Below are 23455 nucleotides of genomic sequence, written 5' to 3'. Positions count from 1 at the left end.
TATGGTAAGGTATGGACATCTTTGTTACAATATACTCTTTAAGCCATGGGAGGAAGAACAACAGAAGCATAGAAGAAAAACAATAACTGCTTTACCATATAGAGTAAGTTTCGAGCTACAATATTCTCTCCAACAGGTAGTACTGGAAACATAAACCAATTTACAAAACACTGTGTTTTTTACATACAACATTTTGGCCATTGGAAAAGCAGCCAATAATTTATACCAAAAAAGGCAAATACATTTATGACAGTGGCAAACAATTGTAAAAATCACAGACTACGTAGAAACAGCCTAAAAGGAAGGGTGTATGTGTATATACCACCATACTAAGTAAAAGCGACATGCTGCCAGATTGTATGTTTTTTTAAATTGTACAGACGCTACAACACTTCTTAGTTCGGTTAAAATGTACCCATTAAGCAACGGGAGTAATAGAAGCGGACAAATAAGCAAAAAATTGCTTCACAACATAAAGCAATTTGCATGCTGTAATGTTCTCTCTGACACGTAATCATACAAACATAAACCAATTTAAAACACGCCGTATTTTTTAGATGCAACATTTTTATCATGGTACAAGCATCCAGTAAATTATAAAACATATCCTAAACACGCAGCTCAACAAGCAACATTCGATTTACAATATAACGCTACAATGTTCTCTCCGACCCTTAATCAAGTAGTCATGCTGCTTTAAATTTATCACGGTAACAAAAGCAAAGTTCTGCCAAAATATACTTATGCAAAATTGTGGACACGCAAAAAACTTTCACAGAAGGTTTAAAAAATGTGTTAGACTGCACCAAAGGGTGGAAGAGGAGAGAATCAATGGGGGAGCTCTAAGCCCCTTCTAAATTAACAAAATTTCCTACAACCAACATCTCAGGCGAGGCCTAAAAAGGGTCGCTTCCATTACCCACAGTCATCCAATGGTTTCACTGATGTCTCTTTCGATTGCATACTTAGAAAATTGGACTTTATGTTTCTGTTTTTTTTTTTTTTTTTTCCAGGAGCCCAAATTTATTCTCAAACAAGTCATAGTTGTTGCTTTTGCAACTAACATCCATTGACACAGCCAATAGTCCTGGCTAGTTTGTAGGTGTAATGTGACTTCTTGTATTTTATATCTGGATGCAAGGACAGAAGCAGCAAAATACAAGTCGGGGGGCACACTATGCTAAGCACAGATGTTTCGCTCAGTGTTTTAAGCCACACCCTTAATTTTTTTGGCAACAGCCCTTTTAGAGACCCCCCCCTAGTTTTTTCATCCACTTAAAGCCCTGGTCTTAGGTTCAAAGGATGACAGCTAATGCCAGCTGATCTATACTGTGATTTATTACACATTACAACACCCCAAAGTCTAGACCTGTCCAATCTACAAATCCAGACACATCACATTCTGATTTACTCGCAGCAGTAGAAGCGCACATCGTTGAGGGCGGTGTCGTCCACAAAGGCCCCACCGTAGGGCTCCATCTTGGTTTCTATGCCACAGATGCCACCGCGTGCACAGTCGCCGCTCCAGCCACCATATTGACCAAAGTCTCCCACCTCCCCTTCAATAATGGCGCCCGAGGTGCAGCGGAACTTGATGGTGTTGGCGGCGGTGTCGTCCAGAGCACCCTGGGGTTCCTCCACCTTTAACTGGAAGGATTTCAGGTATCCAGCCGGGCACCACGTCACCCGCGACCATTTGCCAAAGTCTCCAACCGCAGACTCGACGGTGTAGGCCACCCCGTCTTGACTTGTGCAGAAAAGTCGGATACCGTTGAGGGCGGTGTCGTCACTCGCAGAGACGTACTCCTCCAGCTAATTTGCATATGTTGCGTCAGATGGCTTGTCCGATGACAGTTGTGCCAGTTTGAGAGTGGCGGTGAGAGTTGGTCTGTCCATGTTGAGGGCTGGTGACCGGAGCGCTGCTTAATTTACCGGTGTGTCATTATACTACAAATAAAGCACTTTGAATTCATTCGCCTGGAGCCTTACTTAACAGCTACTCAGTCTATTAAATGTTGGCAGGTCAACCCTACCCTAATTTAACAAGAAACAACAGTACGGTATTTATTGCTGCCTTGAAAATGTGCATGTTACATCCAAAGAACTAGGAGCTGTTCCTATTTATCACACCTGATACATTCTGAATACGTGTCTGATGTTATGGGGTGAAATAAATACCATCTATTTCTGCGATACACTTAGAATCAAGGCAAAAAGTCAATTAAATGCATTAAAATCTCTCCTATTTACCGAGTGGAAAAATTGAAATATCGCAGTCAAATTAAAAACCGAGCAGCCACGTGTTGTAAAGTCCACAATATGCATCGCAGCAAAGTAGATGAGACATAAAAGAACAGGGAAGGGTGGCACGGAGAGACCCACGTTTAATAACCAAGGCGTGCCACTTTCTGTTTTAATCTTTGAAACAACATTATTTTCAATTTTAATACATCATCTCAACCAAATTTCCAGAAAATCTAAAGTAGGAACATGAAAAGCCAAATTACCAAAATTACAATGTTTAGGTTTCGTAGGTTGCTTCATGGAGGGACCAAGGTGTTAACACTGGGTTTCTGTGTATACACATGATGTTTTTGAAAGTACCCACATTAAAATAAAAAATAGGCTTTTCTTTTGCATGACATCTATAGTTTCTCGCTTTCCTGGTTTTTCTTTCCCTAATGTGGCTGATAGTTTTATCGGTATTTGCCTTTGATGAGTGGTAATAGCCTGCCCTTACAGCTGGTTAAATTGACTCTTTGTCTTCACTGTTTCGACATTTACACTGTATCTTGTTGACACACAATATTTTGCTTTTCTTGTAATTTCCTTGTTTAGATTCCATGGTGCGGACGCTCTGACACGGTTAGTGGTGATTAACCCTACTGTACAAAATTTTTTTCATAAATACCTGCGATTTTATATGTTGATGAGGAATAAATGTCAGGGGACGAACGGGCTATGTGGTTGTAGGTATATCTTATAAATAATCACAGCGTTCATTTTCATATGTTAATTTTGTTTCACTTTCTCCTACCCAATTTGTTTGGTCCAAGAAGGGCAACTGAAGGTCAAATGCTATTGTGCACTTTTAATGTATTTGTGAAGCAGTTGTGTTTGAAATACTAAGAATACCTTTTGGGAAGGATACAAGGCTATATACCATTTTATCACCCAACACCCTCTAGCAATTCTGGTGCCCTGTGGGAGGAGCTGCTAATTTGGGTTAGAATTGCACTTCAATGCACAATCCATAAGCTCCCATCTAGCAGCCCAGCAATCCAAGTCAAAGGTCAGAATGGTGTCTTGCTTGACAGTTACAATGTCTACGCCAGAGGAACAAGGGGGAAGGAGGTCAGCTTCGATACATGACCTTGAGGAGCATTTGGAAAATAGGGCCTCTCCGTCACCCTTGATTTTAGCTGGGGATTTTAATGCTACCTTTGAACCACTTGAGAGGGAGGATATTTGTGGAACAAGGGAGGAGGATGAGCTGTGGCATGTCCCCCACCTTGACCTTCCCTCTATTAAAAAATGGCCCCAAGTGGGACTTCAACTCAATGCCTTTTCCTTGGAGTTTGGATTAATGGCTGCTAATGGCTGCACAAGCTCGGACAGATAGGGTGCAAACACTTGTAATAGGACTAACAACATAAGCAATATAGATTATTTTCTGGTGAATCAAAAGGTTTGTCCGAGAGTGATCGTTATGGGTGTGGGTTCTACTGCTGATAGCAATCATAATCCGCTGAACCTCACTTTGGTGTCGCCTTGGGGGGACCCACCTAGTTATCCTGAACCTGCTCTAACATCAAGGGTGCTACTTCTCACAAATGATAATTGACGACTTAAGTGGCCCCAGGTGATACTATACAAAGGCAACCTTAACCAATTAAGCGTAATTTATTGACTTGCATAGCAGAGATACGAAGCATAACTAATCAATCGAGAAGGCTGGAAGAGATTCCGGGTTGCCATACTTGCCTTTTTTGAGCAGATTGCTGTATATTTTATAGAGCCTTTGCACCCCCTTAAACATGGTCCAAAGCCAGGATCTGAGTTTGCTTGGTTTACCCAGGAGTGTAGAGGCCTTAGACGTCAACTATCCCTAGCAATTAGAACTAAGAACTTGGCCCTAGATATAGAACTGAGGAGGTCCTACAAGACAGCTCAGGTGAGAGCTAAAAGAGAGTGCGCCGACAATAGATGGAGGTTAATTGGGGAGGTCTGCGCAAGCAAAGACTCACAGAAGTTATGGCTTTTAGTTATCAGGGGTTATTCCAGTAGGCCACTACCACCAAATAATAATATTTCTATTGCAGCATGGTATGACAACTTTTCTCTTTTATATTTAAGGCCGTGTATGCCAGTTCAACAAGTAAGTCCTCCAGATTCTACCTACGTTACAGTTAAGGATTTATTTTCTAAAAGCGAAATCAGGTCCTGCATCGACTCAATTGCCAAGGCAAAAGCCCCTGGACCCAATGGTATTCCGAGCAATGTATTTTTATATGATAGAGAGAACTGGACAAGTTACATTCTGTCCTTAGCCAATGCGATAGCAGAGGGGGCCTGAATACCCAATTCTTGGAAGGGTGCAGAGGCGGTCCCTGTATATAAGAAAAGTGAAATATCTTCACCTTCCAATTACAGGCACATTAGTCTTATAGACTATGTCCAAAATGTGTTCGACCGTGCACTCCTTGGAAAGATACAGGACTGGATTAGCGAACATAATATCTTGACTCCCTTCCAAGCTGGCTTTAGACAAAAAATGAGCCCCATCGACCAGGTGTTCCGTTTTTTTCTTATGACATAGAATACAGCGGTCATCGGTCGGGGGACCCTTTATGTATATTTTATCGAGCTAAAGACTGCTTTTAATCTTGTCCCAAGGAACAAGCTATGGCAAGTCTTAAAAGATATGGGTCTTCCCTGGATATTTTATCAATTGTTATTCGCCTCCATGAGGCAAACTTTGCCATGGTTCGATGGGAAAGCCAAGGCCACCTTACTGATTCAATAAATGTCAATAGGGGAGTACGTCAGGGCTGTATACTGGCACCCACACTCTTTTTCCCTTTATATGAATGCCATTGTCCAGTTTCTCGCTGATGCCCCAGCAGATCCACCTAGATGGGGTGGGGATAAAAGTGGTGACCCTACTGTTTGCTCACAATACACAGTTAGAATCCAAAACACCAGGAGGACTTTAGCTGCTTTTAAACCGCTTGAAAGATTTTTGCGATTCCAGAGGATTAGTGGCCAATATTTCAAAGACGAAGCTTTTATTACATAACCCCCATAAACCCCTTAGAGGTAAATTATCTCTAGGTGGGGTCCCTTTGGAAACGGTCAGTGCCTTTGACTATCTAGGTATCACACTTTTGGAAGATATGTCATGGAAGCCTCATGTGCCAAGCTGATCCTGAAGCATAGACAAACAGTGGGGCCCTAATAAAAGAACATAGTACTACCTTCAGCAAACCAGTGGCAGCCCCACTTCAGATCTATGATGCTAAAGCAGCAGGTTCAGCTCTTTCTAGAGCTGAACTGTGGGGCTTTGAAGGGATGGATGCCCTTCAGCAATCAGAGAAAAAGTTTCTGAGGCACCTGGCCTCGCTACCCCAGAGTACGCCACTTCACCCGCTAAGGTTGGACTTGGGTTGAGTTCCTATTATAGAGAAGGCCAACCTACGACCTTTTCTGTTTTGACTGCGTATAAGGTCCACTCCTGAGTTGCTCCCATATGCCACCCATCTAATGTAAGTCAGCACACTTGATTATTTCTAGAAGATAGCTTGGGTACGTAATGTGAAATCCCTATTAACCAGAATAGGATTAGAGGGCTATTTGGATGTTAAGGACCCAGCAGTACTGCCTAGCAAAGATCTTGTCAAAAAGCAGCATTGGGACTAGGCAGCACAGGCTTCACTTATCATGGGGACGTTTAACCATAGAATTCATGGATTTGAAACTGATCAGTTCATATGAATAGTATTGATATATTATCAAATCTTCTCAAGATAGGAAACTTTATATGCAATTTATTTTTGGTTCTCTTCCCTTAAACATTTTCAAAAGCTCCAGGCATCAGCCTTCCACTATTTCCTAGATTTGCCCCAGCTGCAAGTCTGCAGCAGAGGCGATTGCCCATGTATTCTTTGCTTGTCCGGTGTACTCCCACCCAAGAGCAAAATTGCTTAAACCAATCTGTAAGCAATTGGTTATACGCATTTATGGCTAAGCTCTTCGGGTCCTTAGGTCAGACCCTAGTCTAGCGATTGCTGGCTCAGTAGCTACATTTTTGGATATGTGGGCAACTAGAAGGAAATTGCCGAAAGAGTGAGATACTATCATTTTGTTTCACTAGTTTTAGCAGTTTTTACATGTTTAAATCTGACAGTTTACTTATATTTTACTGATAATATCTAAAGGGCCTTGAATATAGTGCACCTCTAGATCGAAGGCAGTATTGCGGGCCATGTTGTTTACTTTGGAATAAATAAATGTTTTTGTTGTTCTGGTCCTGTATTGTGTAATAAGTCTTCAGGAGTGTTGGGACCAAGAGGAGACCCATATAGAGGGTTTCAGTACCCTCTTCACCCCTTCCACTCAGGGAAATCGAGGTAGGGGATCTGGAGGTCTGTGCACGTATATCTCCAACCTGGCTAATTTGACAGTGAAGAGATATGAATTGGAGGGGCTTAAGAACAGGGAGTGTAAATCATTGCAGGGCTTCTCTGTAAAAGGGAAAGGGCGGCGTCTTCTTTTGATTAATTTATACAATAACATTCAGAAAGAAGACGCTAAAGCTTTCATAAGTGAGTTGACTCTTATCCTAAATAAAGGAGTGGGGGAGGCTGATTGCATTCTTATAGTTGGAGACTTTAATTGCCACCTATGTCCTCACAGTGATTCAAAAATCTGCGGCATAATACATTTAAAAGGGGAACCTTGCACGCATTTTGAACACACCGTTTTTTGTAACATGCTAAACCAACTTACTCACAACTGGGATTTAGGACACGCAAAATAACTCTGTGAGCCCATGGTTGCTTTTCAACCAACCTTCCACGGTCGAGGGGCAGGCACCGTGATAGACTTTGTGTTGATGTCCAATAATAACCAGGGCTCCGTAAAAGGGATTAAAACTGAAGAATGAGCTATGAGTGACCATTTCCCAATAAGTGTCGGTCTTGACACGGGCAGCTATGATAGCCATGAAATAAGTACACCTGAAAGACTATACCGTCATTCTATTTCCCTGTTTAGGAAAAATGGGTACGCCATAAAGTGGGCCAAGGTCGACCCTAAAAAATTCTTTGAAGAGGTAATTATCAAAGAGCGTGAGCACTTTATAACGTGCTTGGAGCAAAATCTTAATCCTCACTTGATTAGAGTGGCTTATGATAAGATAGTCGCCACTATAAACGATAAATTAACTAGGAAACAAAAAGTCGGAGAGAAATTTAGAACAGCTGGCTGGTTTGATTCGGCCTGTACTAAAGCCCATAAAGCTCTTATACAGGCAATAAAGACCTTACCGAAAGATACCAGCTTAATTAGAGCTGCCAGGTCACATTACAAACGGGCATTACAACACAGAAAGAACAAACTCATAATTCTCGCCTGGGAGGCTCTAATTAAGACCAGCGCCCTCAGGGATAATATTTCATTCTGGAGAGAAGTCAACGCCCCCTTTTTTGTTGAGAGTAAGACCGATTCCTTGGAGATTGCTATAGCCGAAGACATGTGGGTTAGTTACTTCACGGCTTTGTATAAAAATGACGATCTAGCGATGTCAAACCTTTTTGTGACTTCACAATATTCTGACACTGTCTCACAGCCTGAAGTATCAACTACTTCGGACTCTTTTCCATTGAATATAGTTTTCTCCCCACTAGTGGTCGAGCAAGCCATCCAAGAGAGTGCTAACTCAAAAGCCCCAGGGCCAGATGGAATACCCATCGATTTATTTAAAGAAAACTTAGAACTCTGGGCCCCACTTCTCACAAATGTATTAAATACTTATAGTCAAACAGGTTTTCCCGTCACATGGCATGAAGCCATTGTAATCCCTATCTATAAAAAAGGTGATGGGCAGGACCCAAAATGTTACAGACCCATTTCTTTGCTCGATTCCCTGATGAAAGTAGCAGGCAGGGTCTTATTGACAAAATTGCAATCCTGGGCCAAACGTAAAGGTTTTTCTCTCCAAACTCCAATACGGTTTTAAGAGCGGCCTGGGTACAGTCGAGCAGGGTCTCAATTTGACATTAATAATGAACAAATACAAGACAGTCAAAAAAGGGAACCTGTTTCTGACGTTTGACGATTTAAGCTCGGCCTTTGATTGCCTGGATCACAAAGTGCTATGGAATACCCTGACCAAGATGGGGATAGACCCACACGTCCTGAATTTCATTAAGGAACTTTACAGAGATGCAGGAGCAACGGTATAATATAGTAAAAATGGAGAACGAACTAAAAAGTTTCCCATAGAAAAGGGCGTACGGCAGGGCTGTATTCTTGCCCCTTTTCTTTTTAATTTATACATTAACAAAGTGGCAGATTTTTTAATAAACTTGGAAGTTGACTACCCTAAAATAAACAGCAAATCAGTACCTTTACTATTATATGCCGATGACGCCGTTATCATGTCACAAACTCAGATGGGACTACAGAAGGCCCTAACTGGGTTTTCAACTTTCATGAGCACCAGAGGGCTGAAGATTAATGTGGGAAAAACTTTCACCATGTGTTGCACCTCAAAAAATAATTCTAAAATTGACTGCAAAACCTTCGTTAATCAAACAAAGATAGGCTTGACAAAAACCTTTTCATATTTAGGTATTACTTTTAACAACAGGGGAACATGGACTACAGCCATCACCACTCGCAACCTGGCATTCACCCGCACCATAGGCGCAGTAAAACAATTCGCCAAGAGACTGGGCGGGAAACCAATTGATACCCTGCTCAAGATCTATGCAGCGAAATGCGTTTCTACTGCGACATATGGTGCAGGTATATGGGGGACGGTCGATTGCACTAAAATCCAATTAGCGGAAAATGCTTTTTTCAGGTTTCTGCTTGCAGTCCCAAGATTCATCTCTACGACCATATGCCACAAAGAACTAGACCGAGTCCACATCACTGACATAATAAAGATAACCCCTGTCATGTTGTGGCACAAAATATGGTCTTCAAAGGATACGGCCTTTAGTAGGGATGTAATTCAAGACTGCATGAATCAATCAGCTGCTAGTAAGTTCATTTGGCTTTCTTATGTCAAAAAATTTTTGTACGCTATCAGCCATCCAGAACTTTATACAACCCCAAGTTCTTGTACACTAATGTCCAAAAAAGCCTTAAAGGAAATTTGCTTCATGTTACTAGAAGACAGGCTGTGGTATCTGGATGGTAACAAGTCTACGATCATTTCCCACTGTCTCATTCTCCTTGGGCCAGGCTTACATCCCTACCTGGCCCCGGCATTTTCCAGCTATCATAGAATGCTATTGACACGGATGAGAACTGACTGTTTTTATAGGCTGATATCATTCCCCGCCCCAAATGATTGGTCTGCTACTCTAATAAACTGTACCTGTGACGACCTATCTACCCAGTCAAACATTCATTGCATCTTTTTTTGCAAATATTATGAGTGGGGTAGAAAGCGCTATCTGTTACCCATTCTAAAGATGTGGGGACTGAGGCAATGCAAACCAGCCTTGATCAGACTTTACATGTTGCAAGATGAACTTACTATGTACGCAGCCATTACATTCTTGAAATACGCAGTAAGATGCAGAGGGACGATGGCTTAGTGATAAATAATTTGTATGTTTGTATTATATTGTACCTTATTACATTTAATAGTGCATTACAATTATCTAGGTCCCATTTTAAGTGTTCTATGAATTGTCTTTTAACGTGTTTCACATAATTTTTAAACACTTCTCGTATAACTTAGTGTATTATTTTGAACAAATGTATGATACGGATGAAATGTTTTTATATTTTAATGTGCTTTTATGGTCTTTTTACAAATACCGAATAAAGCTATCTTTGAATTGAATTGTGTAATAAGTGTTATTCTATTTATCTAATGAAATTCAGGTCATGGTTCGACTGATATTTTTACAAGGCTACTAATGTATAGTGGCATTTGTTTTAATCTAATTGTATGAGCTGTATTACACTTTTACTTTTATGGTCTTATGACCGAAATAAAGCTTTATGATGATGATGGATACTTGAACTAGGCTTCTGCTTTGCAGAACAGCCACGAGAAAGGGGGACTTGGAAACAAACTAAAGCAAGAGCTCCTAAGTTAAGCAAAAAAGTCATAGCACTCGGGCACTTTGCAAGATAATTGGCATATTACAGCTATTGACTAATTTATTTAGGCATTTCAAATGAGACAATTTTGCCCATGGCTGAAAGACCTTACAGACATAAATGTATTTAAATGGGGGCAAAAAGAAACTTTTCTGTTTGTCACAAACATTTTTTGTGGCTCTAGTCGTGCTTAAATCACTGGTGGTATACTAAAAGCAGCATAATTTACAATTATTGGCACAGCTAATAGGCCTGACCTTGGCAAGCTGGTGATATAATTACATTTAAAAATCTATATAGATTGCAATCACATACCGCTGGAATAAAAGGAAAAAAGACACCACCTAAACGTAAAGACTACATTACTGTAAACACTGTCTAGTGTACTTAGAAAAGGTATAGGCACTATTTTTTCGTTTTAATGCACTTCTCAAAAAAATATGATTCTGATTGGCATAAAGAAAATGTACTGTTGTTTTTGAAATATGGTGAGCTTAGTAAATAGTTTAAACACAGGAAAATGTCTAAAAAGTTGAAAAGGATAAAAATGGAGAGAACAAAGCACTGGCAAAGTAATGCAATATACTAGCATTGGCATTGGACTTCTTCTTAGGCAGATGTGCATATATGATCATTCACAATGCTATCACTCATGGTGCCAGTGGCTGAACGTGGCTGACCCACTGTCCAGTGACGTAGGCTGGAGCGGGCGGAAGGAAAACGTGAATGACTGCAAACAGCTTGATTATTGAAGTGGGCTTATCAAAAGCTACTCTGTATATATGTAAAGAAGTAGGGGGCATATTATCAAGAACGGCGTTAAAAATTATCGCCGGTTTAGCGGCAGAAAACTGCCGCTAAACCGGCGATAATGGGCTTGATAATATGCTCTTGAGAATTCCCATAGAAGTCCATGTTCTGGTGTGAACATGGGTTTCTATTGGATTTCTCCAGGGCATATTATCAAGCCCATTGTTGCCGCTTTAGCGGCAGTTTTCTGCCGCTAAACCGGCGATAGTTTTAATGCCGTTCTTGATAATATGCCCCAGGTTCTTGCCAGTGAAAAACCCAATTTTTTACTTTTGGCCTCATGTTTTTAGGCCTCTGCTGTGGTGGGAAACCCCATAGTAGGCACTCGCCCATTGCAAGCATTATATTAAAATGGTTTAGAGCTGTAACCTCCAGAGTCCACCTTTACAAAGATTAGGTCAGATGCTGTGCAACTGGACTCACAGGCTCCGTTGAAGTTGCGAAGAACACATGAACAACACACGTATGCTTATGTGTGCCAGCTGAGTTGTCTGGCTTAGCCTACCACCATAAACAGGAAGCACTGTCAGAAATGGGGCCCAGGATAAATACATATAATTTGAATATAGACAACAGGGGACTGCAGCATTCCTTTTGAATGTAGTGTAACATGTGTCATCACAGTTCATTATATGTGTGAGTTGTAATTTACTATCTCCATATTGGTGTGAGCGTAAGAGGTAAAAGTCGTTACCTTATACCTAAATTAGCAGAAGTCAAATATGAAGTAAGATTTTACATTGAGCACTGAGATCGGATTCAGGCAGTGTCTTCGTCCGAGCACAGAGAGAGCAGAGAGTGGAGTAGAGAGCAGCGAGCAGTGGAGGCAGGGCCGGCTCTAGGCATGTGCAAGCTGTGCACCTGCACAGGGCCACCAAACCCCAGGGGCCACCACGCCAATATATATCCTTAATATATTAATCCTCTGAGGATGGATACATATTTGCGTGGTGGCCCCTGGCAGGGATTTGGCGGCCTCCGGCTCTGTTCCACTTCTAAACTCCCTGACCCCCTCCCCTCTTTACTGGCCTGCGCGCTCCGCCCCGCCCGGATCCCCTCTTCCGGGCCCCCTACCTACGTTCCCTGCCCAGGGCCACCATGAGCCTAGAGCCGGCCCTGGTGGAGGAGCTGACAAGCGGCAGGCAGGGACCACTTTAGCCCCTCTCGCCCCATTCGCCTAGTAATTGATTCCACTCAGCCCGGGCCAGCTCTCTATTGGAGGACCTCGGACCTCGGAGGGCTTTGCTCCGGCGCTGGTGCTGGCGCTGGTTCCACTCAACCCGAACCCCAGCAGTGGTGAGCCAGCGAGTAGCCGAGGAGGAAGACTAGGCGGGTGAGCAGTGGCGGCTCTCGCGCGTGGCAGCCAGCTTTCCTGTCGCCCAGTCGTTTATCCACATTTTGCAGAGACCTGAGACTTCTGTGGGTGTTGGTGTGGAGCCGCGGAGGAGCTGCGGACTTGCGACGGCTCACGTCTTGCGCTCTCCAGGTTCCCGGCTCCACTTTCTGCCATTGCCACTGTTGCTGTCGTCGGTGCCATTAGGGACCGCTGCCGTTGGTACTGCGGTGAGAGGGTGCGGCATCCGGTGCTGTGAAGTATCCGGCGTGCCCAGTGTTTGGTCAGCAGCCGCACTGAAATAAAAACCGGAATTAAACCAAAATTAAAACCGGAGGGAAGCTGATACCCGAAGAAAAGCTCCGACTGAGGCGCAGTGGTGCCTCCCCAAGACACTTCCAGCGCGGGAATTGTTGCGGCCTGGTTGACAGCTGGTGCTACGTCCCTCCCCAGCAGATCGGCTGTTCAAGGCTGTTCAAGGTGGGTCTGGGGGGAGATGTGATGAGGAGTGGTCGCTGGTGCATTTGTTTGACCTGCCTGGGCTGCCTGGATTGTACTGGATTGCACTGGAGTGGGAGCCTAAATTGAAGCCGCAAAAAGGGCGTGCCGTGAGCTGATCTGAGCCCCCGAGTAGTGGGAAGCAATCGGGTGAGGTGGCCGACACCGGTGATTGCTAGCTCGCTCGCTCACTCACCCATCCGTCGGTACATTCCCCTCTTTTGCTATTGTGGGGTTGGTACTGGTGGAGTTAGTAAAGTTTAGCACGGAACATAGGACGGAGTGTGTATAGCCTGAGATCTGGTTAGGATAGACTACCACTCCGTGGACTATTAATTTGTAACAGTTGGATTACTCCACTTCCATCTGCTAAAGGAACCTTGGAATTGCTGCTATAGGAGAAGCCTCGAATTACTGTTAAAGGGCACAGTACGAGAACAGGAAAGGCGACCAGCAGCTTCTAAATAAAGGGAGAACTAGGTGCTGAAGTAAAGAGAGGGTGACAGGTCCATCTACAAGACATACAAAGAAAATACAAATACCAAAAGCAATAAAAAAGGTAAAAACTAACTGCATAGGATTGAATCAGTCACTAATATCACCGATAGCAAGGATGTTCGAAAAATCCGTAAAAATTCCAGATAAATTTGATTTTATGAAAGATCCATCTGGAGCCCTGATGACAATGCAAATAGATGCAGAAACAATTAAATTACAAAATCCAATCAAACCTATCAGTAAGGAAAGTCCACGCATACAAGGCATACAAAATATTCAGCAGGAAGATGAGTGCTATTCACAAGACAAGATAGATCAAATGGTGGATAATGAATTTCAACTTACTGACCATGAAATACTAAGCATAATATCACCTTCCAATGAAAATCAAAAGGAAATTCAAAAGGTCATGGATGTCTCAGGTATACTTAACGGCGACATATATTAGAGCAGAATAAATGAAAGAAAACTGTCATTGATGCCCATGTTACCTATAGAAGTAAAAGTAGAAATTCGGAAAAGAACACACACAACTACTGATAACACAGTACCTAGCCAACTGGTTTACCAAAATTGTAGCCCAGAGATTACTACTCAAGAAAAAGAGGACCTCGAAGGCACAAATCAGGACATACTAAACTTTGAGGAAGATTTAAGTACCAAACTTAATGGAGGGACCAATCCGAAAAAACACAATGAGGCCATGAAGGAATATCCAACTCAATTGCCCATCGAAAAACAAAGGAAAGAATCAACAAAAGACAGCGGAACAGGAATAAATAAGCAGGACATCAGGGATCTTACGGAAAGAGATAAACTCAATGTACTAATGGTACAAAACGAGAAGAATCCACCCAAAGATAACATATACTCAACAATGACATATAAAGATAAAACACACAGTGGCGACGACCAATTAACCGAACAACAAATACAAATAACAGGAAAACAAGACAAGGAGACAATCTGGGATATTTTCTAACATACCTCATCTTTAACGTTAGAAGCACTAACGTATCAATCAAACAAAATGGATATACAAATAGATATTCTGAAAGTGATGGCGAATCCAGTTGCAAGGATCGATCAAAAACTTGCCCAACTGATTGGTTTGATAGTCAGAGCTCAAAGAGATAGTGCCAAAATAATTACAGACTGCACTTGGGCACCAATCATACACAAACTCAACAATACCAGAGGTATTGTATACCATAATTGAAGATGCTAAAAAGAACCTACGAAAAGAAAGCCATCAGGATAATAAAAAGACATAGGAAAATACCAATTTGGATACAAATACTGATAAGGAACATGCCAGCTGCTTGGAAAATATTGACGGTCTGGAACAGCGATAATAAATACTTTGCTATATTTGAAAAAGAGCTAATGACTGAACAATCAATCGTACAACAAAATACAGCTACTAAGACAGCTAAGGTAAAACATACGTGGAACAAATTTAAAATAATGGAGGATGGGAACAACCAGAGGAATATGAAGCCTACTGAAAATGGGTCCAACACAGGTTATGAGCCAGTGTACATAAAAAGTAAAAAACCAGAAGAGCCAGGGAAACCAAAGATTATATCTATTGCACTTGAACCTAAAAACAGGCTTCCAGAAAATGAAGATGAAAAACTTGATAACTACCATACCGTATATAGACCACAGGTATGGGACGATAACATACCTATTAGGGCAAATATAAAAACAAGTCAACAACAAACTCGACAAATTGTTGAAAAAGTAGAAAATCAAAAAGAGATTCTCTCCAACTGCTGAGAGCAGAAGATTTATATTTGAACAAGTAGAAATTAAGAGACATTGGTAACCAACTCAATTATATTACAGAGGTACAAAGGTTATTTAGAACCTGCGAATAAAATACATAAATACAGCCGTCTGAGCGGGGGCCTACCAACATTTATATCTATTGACCTATTAGTTGACCACGTGCAATTGGACACAATTAGTCCTAACATCCTAATAGTCAAGTAGGAATATAAAACAAACAATCATAAAAAACCAAAGACCTTAATTTTGATTATTGTATATATACATCCACCTCAAAGCAGCAGAGAATCAATGTGTTCTATCCTTAATAGTTTTGTGTTGGAACAAATGTTGATCGACCCAATAGCAGACTTCATTTTGACTGGGGATTTTAACTTAAATCTCTTAGCACCTTTTGTTAGAGACAACATTAGGCAGTCTCAAGATCACCAATGGGCTATCCCTCACCAAGACCTAGGAAATGAGTCAAATCACCCACTAAATAAAATCGGAACACAATTCGTAAAAGACATAGAGGCCATGGGCTAACAAATCCTAAATGGGAGATTCATCCCAGATGTACCGCCAGCATACACGTTCTATTCTCATAATGCGAAGACAAGGATTGACTATACGATTGCCTTTCTAAATATTTTTTGTAAAATAACCTTAAATGAACCGAGAAAGGTTTCAGAAAGCGACTATAGTCAGCAGATAATCATAACAAACTTTAGGAGGAGTAATAAATATCAACCATACCTATCAATGCAAGGTCAGATAGGAACAACCAATTACAAGAAACTTATTTGGACGGTACATAACAAAGATGAGATGAATGAACAGGTGCAGAAACTCTTAGAAGATTGCTTTAACGATACAAGATTGGTGTCACCAATTGAACAATGGGTAGACCTTACATGTAAGTTGGTTAAACCCCAAATCCCTTTGTTAGTAATTAAGAAGAATCAACTTAAGCAAGGAGAGGAAATGAAGCCATGCATAAATCTTCTATATACAATAACAAAACTGAAAAGATCACGTAATAAATTTAGAAGACAAGTTACAAACCTACCGGATAACGACGAAATATTAAGTAAATTAAAAAATGTAAATCAAAATCTGAGGAAACTGATATGGAATGAAAGAAATCTAGCTAAACCCGTTTTCTGGTCAAAACTTCTCTATTCAAGCAACCAAACAAACTCAAGGGAATTCTGGAAAACCATAAATGGTTTAGTGCAACCAAATAAGTCGGTAGTGTCATCGACACTAACGGAGCAAGAATGGGTTAGATTCCTTGGAAAACATCTAAATCTTGATCTAAAAGAAAAAATTACAAGAAGGGAGGAAGCCCAACCCATAAGAAATAGACCAGAGTATGACATTGATGGTCAACCTAATATATCAAAAAATAAACTAATGAAATTAATCAAGAAACAAAAAGATGCGGCGCCAGGACCAAATAGAATTCCTTTTGCCCTCTATAAGGAAAACCCGGATTTATGGTCACAATACCTGGTTAAAGTTTTCACAGATATAGTACGTACAGGTGCAATTCCTGAATCTTGGAGAGGGTCTTTAATTTCGCCCATCTATAAAAAAGGAAACTGGGCACTCCCTGAAAATTATAGGCTCATTACCTTACAAGATACAGACGTTAAATGGTTTGCAGGGATCCTGCTCACCAATCTCAAAAAATGGGCATCGGATAACAAGGTATTGCCTCCGAATCAGACCGGCTTTATTAAAGGACTTGGAACAACAACAAACATCTAAGTATTATCATTATTGATCGACAAATCAATTAGAGCTAAACAACCGTTGTATTTGTGTTTTGTAGATTTTAGATCTGCTTTTGATTGTGTTCAAAGAAACCTACTATGGAAGAAACTGAAGCAAAAAAAGATTCTAGTTCAACTGCTAAAACTGATTCAACATCTGTACACCAAAACATGGGTGGTCAGAGTGAGGATGGGGGATGGCCATACACTAACAAAGGAAATACCAACAACAGTAGGCCTCAAGGAGGGATGTGCATTGGCCCCCCTACTTTTTAATTTGTTTCTAGCAGATCTAACGGTGTTCCGAGATGAAACAAACGTGCATCCACCGAAATTAGCTTCCAAACAAATTTCTAATCTGCTATATGCAGATGATGCCATCCTTTTAAACCAAACTAAAGTGGGATTACAACGTCTAATAATCCGAATAGTCATATACACAATAGAAAACGGAATGGTGATAAATGAAACAAAGACTAAAATCATGGTTGTCACTAAAAATGTAAGCCTAAAATACAAATATAAGTGGTATATGGAGAACACCCAATTCGAGCAAGTGGAAGTATACAGATACTTGGGTGTAATATTCAATGAAAAGGGAAACTACCACACACAAAAACTGGACATACAAAGGAAGGCAAACGCATTGACGCAGAATTTAGGATTCTGCAGAAATCACTCGGAAATATCACCTATCGTCCCCTTCTAAAGGTTATAGCGGCAAAACTCCTTCCCACCCTCACATATGGTAGCGAGGCGTTAATCGGGAAAGATTCTGCAATAATAAATAATGCACTTTCAAAAACTTATAAATCCCTCTTTTATCTTCCAAATAATGCATTGCCAGCACAAATCAGATTGGAGTTTGGTCCTAATAACCAGCACTATGCAAGAAAGGGCCAATTTATTAAAACGTGGAATAGGATAAAAAATGACCATGAAAACCAGCTGTCTCAGTTATTATGGCAAGAAATAAATAACAATACAAAATCACCAGCCTGGAATTATCTTAAAATGGCGATAGAAGAGTTTGCTGTTATGCCAATTTCGAACAACAAAACAAACACGGAATCAGCTTGGCAAAAAGAAAACATGCATGGCCAATAATAAATGGGTTCACAAAAAATCAGGCACAAATGTATTTGGAAATACCTTGGTCAGAAAAAAATAAGAAAATTTTCATCAAAGCAAGATTTGGTGTACTCCCGGGACTTAGTCATCTTACCCCTTTGGATGAAAACATAGGGGTCTACGCTATGCAGATTGTGTAAAATCGGTGAGGAGAATATAGTCCGTTTGCTATGTATTTGTCCTGGACTTCAGATCGAAAGAAAAACTATACTTAAACCATCTTTTAATATGCGAGGAATAAGCACATGTAAGCAAGCTCTGATAAGGTGTCTGCACTCTAATGACAGAAGTATGAATTCTGCCTTTGTAAAGTTCTTACTGAGAGTAAAAGCAAAACTGGGAGATTAAGATTATGAAAATGTTATGAAATCGTTTTAAAATCGACTATAATTGGTATAGTACTTAATGATGTATTTTATAGTAACTTATTTTAGTGTTTTTTTTAAATTATAGTATATGTATATGTATTTGGTATATTGTAAGATTTTAAGTAATCAAACAATAAAGAATTATTTATTATTATTATTATTATTATTATTATGTAAGATTTTACATATTTTACTTCCTTTTTCTAAATAATGATTTGGCATATTTACCTGTGCCATCCTTAACGAGATTCATGCTTTGAACTCCCCCCCTGGGAAAGTTAATTGTTCTGCTGCCCCTGAACACAGTAAGTTCATTCTAGGGAGGTTAAGCTTCTCCTGGCACAGGAAGGAGTGGGTTTAGCATAGCAGTTAGCAGCACCAACCTGTATAATGGGCTTGTAGTTTTTCCCAAATGGGACAAAGGGAGGACGGGCAACCTCCTGACTCTATTCACCACAGAAGGTTTATTTGTAATTTGAGAGGGAAGAAATGAGGACTGTCTGGCACAGATGGATAACAGAAGGGGTGCATTACAACTCTGGAGTCAGCTGAAATTTCAAGTTCTTCCCAGTAAATTGTTTAAGGGGAGGGACTGCCAGAAGGCTGGCACCTGTGATTGCCAGTTGGAAGTAAAGGGATAATTCGCATTCGCTAGATTCAGAAGCTGCATCCAGGTTCGGGAACTGTTACTTGAGTGTTTAAACGCCTGCACAGGGAAGAACTGCAAAAAGAAGAGGAACAAGAGGAGGAAAACCAGAGCTTAATTTTGAGATAAGCTCAACAGCACTGTTTTGTAATTCAATATACATTAAAATTGAATAACACCTCCTACCAAATCCATTCTTAGAGCTTTGGGTGGCCTAGAATACTATGAATTGTCACACTTATAGGAGTTCTATGGCTAGCAGTTGTGTTGATACTGTCATAGGCCGCACTGGCAGGGGCAATGGGTGGTGCAAGTTGCAATGGACTGCTGAGAAGGCCATGCCATGTACTTGCTTTCTTTTACAAATTAAGCACTGTAAGACGAGCTAGTGCTGGTGATGATCCCCTGTCTGTAGTGTGGAGGCCCCCATTCTGGACTTGTGGACTCTGTCTACAGAGCTAGTGATTCTAGCTCCTTGACTCAACCTGATGCCCAGTAGAGGGTGGACTTGCTGGGGACACTAAAGGAAGGAGGAGCACTAGTCTTCTGTGTGTTTTCCTGGAACGGCACAACAGGCTACTGTGGAAGCACAGACACTCTGCAAGTGGAGGATGGCTTGGGTACCTGGGGAGTGCAGACAAGGGTGCAAGCCGGGGGGGGGGGAGCACTGTTGCCATTACAAACCTCATTTCAAGCAATTACTAGGGCTGGCCAAGAGGCAAACTGCTGCTAAAGATGAGAAAGCTGCAGCACCAGAGGCTAAAAAAAGCATCAGGAATATTTTTTTATTTATTTTGTGGGTTCAAAGGCTCGAAAAGATTGCCATTGTTGACAAGCGAAAGCCACCAGGAGCACAACTGAGATAACCCCCCGGGTACTGGCCCAATGGTGAATAAGATGACCTAAAACATTCTATATGCCCATGTGCTATGTGATAGAGTCTGTAGCAGGTGCCCTGATGCTCAGGCAACCAGGAGTAGGCATTCAGCCCATTTTCAATTGTGTCCCTTGTGGGACCAGATGAGCATCTGCACTAATTTCCAAAATTATCCCCTGTTTGGATATAAGGGAACCATGTGAAGGGCAAAATATATAAGGAAAAAGTCTATGGCTGTAGCTGCATTAAAGAAGAAAAGAAAATCACCAAGGGCAAATAAATGTCCATAGGCCCTTGGGACACTGAAACATTATTTCTCTGCTGGGCCCCAAGAAGGAAATGGTCACCACAAAGTATTGTATTTTGATCTGGGATGTCCCAGAAGCCTAAAAAGACCATAGCACAGAGACAAAAAGCGGGACTCCATAAATGGACTTGGTAGAGTGACGCTTGGTGGAGAGTATTAAACCTGCACCCTCCAGTGGTAGATCAAACACAGCCAACCCTCACTGCTCATTCTCTAGGCATGGAGGTGTAGATGGCACAGGTTTGAATACCGAACCCTAAACTGCTGCAGTTACAGAAGATCCACCCAAAGCTGTAGACTGATCCGAGTACAAATGCTCATGCCAAGATGTTCCGGGTACCACCACACCCTTCTATCCAATCTGGAGCCACTAGGAGTACTTGGGCCCCCTTGTTCCTGATCTTCTTCAGAATTCAAGGTAGGAGAGTCAGGAGTGGAAAGGCATACAGGAGTCCTGTGCTCCAATCAAGCCTAAATGCTTCTCCTAGAGAGAGCTTTCTTGGGAACTGCATCACACATACATTTTGACACTGCCTGTTTTTTTGCCGTTTTATTGAGATAATCAGAGAAAAGTGATACAATCAGTTTACCTCATCACAGTGTATACAGTCTTAAGAAGAACTATCACAAAAACATAAGCACATCAAAATATATATCCACACACTTCACAGTATCAACGCTGTTGGGAGCCGGGGTCGAATTGTAAGCTTTCACAGCAAACTAACAAAAGCCCCATGAGATACCCAACTGTTAGTTTTTCAGTCCAGGTCCTGCCCCCATTTTTTGCATCTGCCCTCCTGCCCAACCTGCTGTTCCCCTCCCTCTGTTCCCCCTTGCATGTCAAAGGTCCATTAAGTGGAAAAAAGGTCCTCATACATCCTCAAATTTCATGAGTTCATCCTGTAATCTATATATACTTTACTCATACGAAGCTCATTTACACAGTTCTGAAGTTCATTCCGAGTGTGTGGGCACCTTAGGTGTTCACCAATGGTGCAGTATAAGGATCTTTGACACACTGCCTATTCTTGTTGATGGTGTAAATAGCCATCCAGAGTCCTACCCTCCACTGTTGGAAGATGCCCTGCACCACCATTTCTGACCCACCAGGAGTCACAGACTGAGAATGTTCACCCTGCCAATTAAAGATTCCACCAGGTGATTCATGAGCAGGAAGGTGCTCTGACACTTCAGCCAACCCCAGAGGCATAGTACCTGTTGGCATAGGACACCAAATGTCCTTGCTTCTTGCAATACCACATGGTTGCAGTGATGTCAGTGAGTACCTGCACCAGCCTTGCCTTAATGGATGGCAGGAAGGCCTTCAAAACCAGGTAGATGGACATCAGCTCCAAAAGATTTATCTGGAGCTGGGTTTCTGCTGGAGACCAGAGTCCTCTGATCCACACCTCTCCCAGATGACCTCCCCAGCCTAGCGTTGACACATCAGACACCACTGTCACTCTGGGTGGGGAAGGAAGAGGGGTTTGCTGAAGGTAATGTTTAGTTTGAGCAGTCACCACATGCAGATCTCATGCAGTATCCTCCAAAACCTAGATGGCATCTGTAAGATTTCTTTTGTGCTCGACCCTCTGAGACTTCAGATCCCACTGCAGAACCTGCAAAAGTCACCGGGCAAAATGGACAAGCAGAATGAATCAGGCCAACCTGCCAAGGAGCCTGAGAGCTGCTCTCATGAGATCCAGGACCAAGGCGGAATTATGAGGATTACAGCCCAAATGCCCTGGACTACACCATGTTCAGAAACAGTTGTCTGTTGCCTGATGATATTCTAAAGGTGAAAAATCTGCAGTTAGTAGTATTTCTCAGAAATATTTGGTGTATCTGGGCTTCAGCAACACAGAGCCTCAGCCCCTTCCTTACCAACAGTTAGTCCAGCCTGGAAGAGGATTTATGTGCTGTTGAGTAAAAAGAATAATCAACAGTCTCTGCTGACAAACTCCAAACCACCTTTCACGCTGTCCAATCCTATGCTCTTAAGACCACAAGGTTTACACCAAACTAACCCCCTCTGCATTGTAACCAACTCTCCAAGAGTGTCATTCACAGCATGAACTTCCTAATGTAAAATGAAGTCAAGTACTCCTCTCTGGCTCCTGTCTTGATTAGTCTCAGTGTGTGTCCCCATCTGGCAGGGTTAGTACACACATAGACTATCCCAAACATCTGACTTATAACAAGGAGTCCACTGACAAAAATATACAAAAAGTGATGAGAGGAATGCTTAAAATATTCCCAGCCACTGGTAATTTCTCGGGCCACATCCGAATCCATTATTATTTTGCACAGCTTGCCTCCTCAGGTTGGACCCAGCCATAGGCAAATCCGTCTTGAGACTGCTCCAATGGGGACAGTCCAGTTGGAACTGCCAGGCCAGGTCCTCTCTGAACGGAAACACAAGCAACCTTGGACCATTTTCACCTTAAAAAGGGCTCATCAGCCAGGTATCGCTTGGTTCTAGTGACACAATGTGAATGGGTATACCCAAATGGGGATCCTGGAAGGGACTGAGATACTTCTTGAATATTGGCAAGTATTTTGCCATGCATATGATGGGAAGGAGGGGGTTCCATATTCTGACTGAACTGACTGACAAAGATTTAGCAATCCTGTATTATTTCATGAATGTGGCAGGCTCTAGGAGAAACATTCTTGCACTGCGAAGAGCGCTTTGGACACCTGACAGGATCAGTTTGAGGAGTGACAGTGTGTGTGAGATACATGCTGTCTTAAAAATTGATCCAGCTCGGATGGGAAGCCACTGGAGCATAAGTAAGATTAGTGTTACGTGGTCAAGTTTGCTACTTCTAGTGTCAAAGTGAACTGCTGCATGGCTTTGAAAAGAGCAAGTTGAGATTTGGGAAGGCCAATCAGTACAGAGTTGCCTATAATCAATTCTGGTTAGCATCAGGAATTGAACTAGGGTCTTTAGGTCTTGAGCAGCAATTAACTGCGGATCCCCCACAAACGTATCATGTGTAACCATGCCTTCTTGGTCAATAAGTTAATTTCAGATTGATATTCAGTTCAAAGTAAGGCATAACATGTGCTGCATGTTTCACAAG

At 41.7% G+C, this 23455-nt stretch overlaps 2 protein-coding genes across 2 annotated transcripts in view; both read right to left on the bottom strand.

Moving 5' to 3' along the window:
- Nucleotides 1-23455, bottom strand: part of LOC147722600 (glutamate decarboxylase 1-like) — a 1148213-nt gene that overhangs the window by 419132 nt on the left and 705626 nt on the right. The gene's annotated exons all lie outside the window — the stretch shown is intronic.
- LOC147722601 (vitelline membrane outer layer protein 1-like) lies at nucleotides 1323-12737 on the bottom strand. Its single transcript, XM_086966577.1, has 3 exons — nucleotides 12628-12737; nucleotides 11852-11858; nucleotides 1323-1812 (listed from the first exon to the last, which is right to left on the bottom strand). Exons 1-3 carry the CDS (start codon nucleotides 12735-12737, stop codon nucleotides 1408-1410), a joined length of 522 nt encoding a protein of 173 aa, XP_086822703.1. The 3' UTR covers nucleotides 1323-1407.

This window comes from Lissotriton vulgaris, chromosome 4_1, assembly GCF_964263255.1.
Source record: "Lissotriton vulgaris chromosome 4_1, aLisVul1.2, whole genome shotgun sequence".
Lineage (NCBI taxonomy): Eukaryota > Metazoa > Chordata > Amphibia > Caudata > Salamandridae > Lissotriton > Lissotriton vulgaris.
This window is presented reverse-complemented; position numbering and strand designations above follow the sequence as displayed.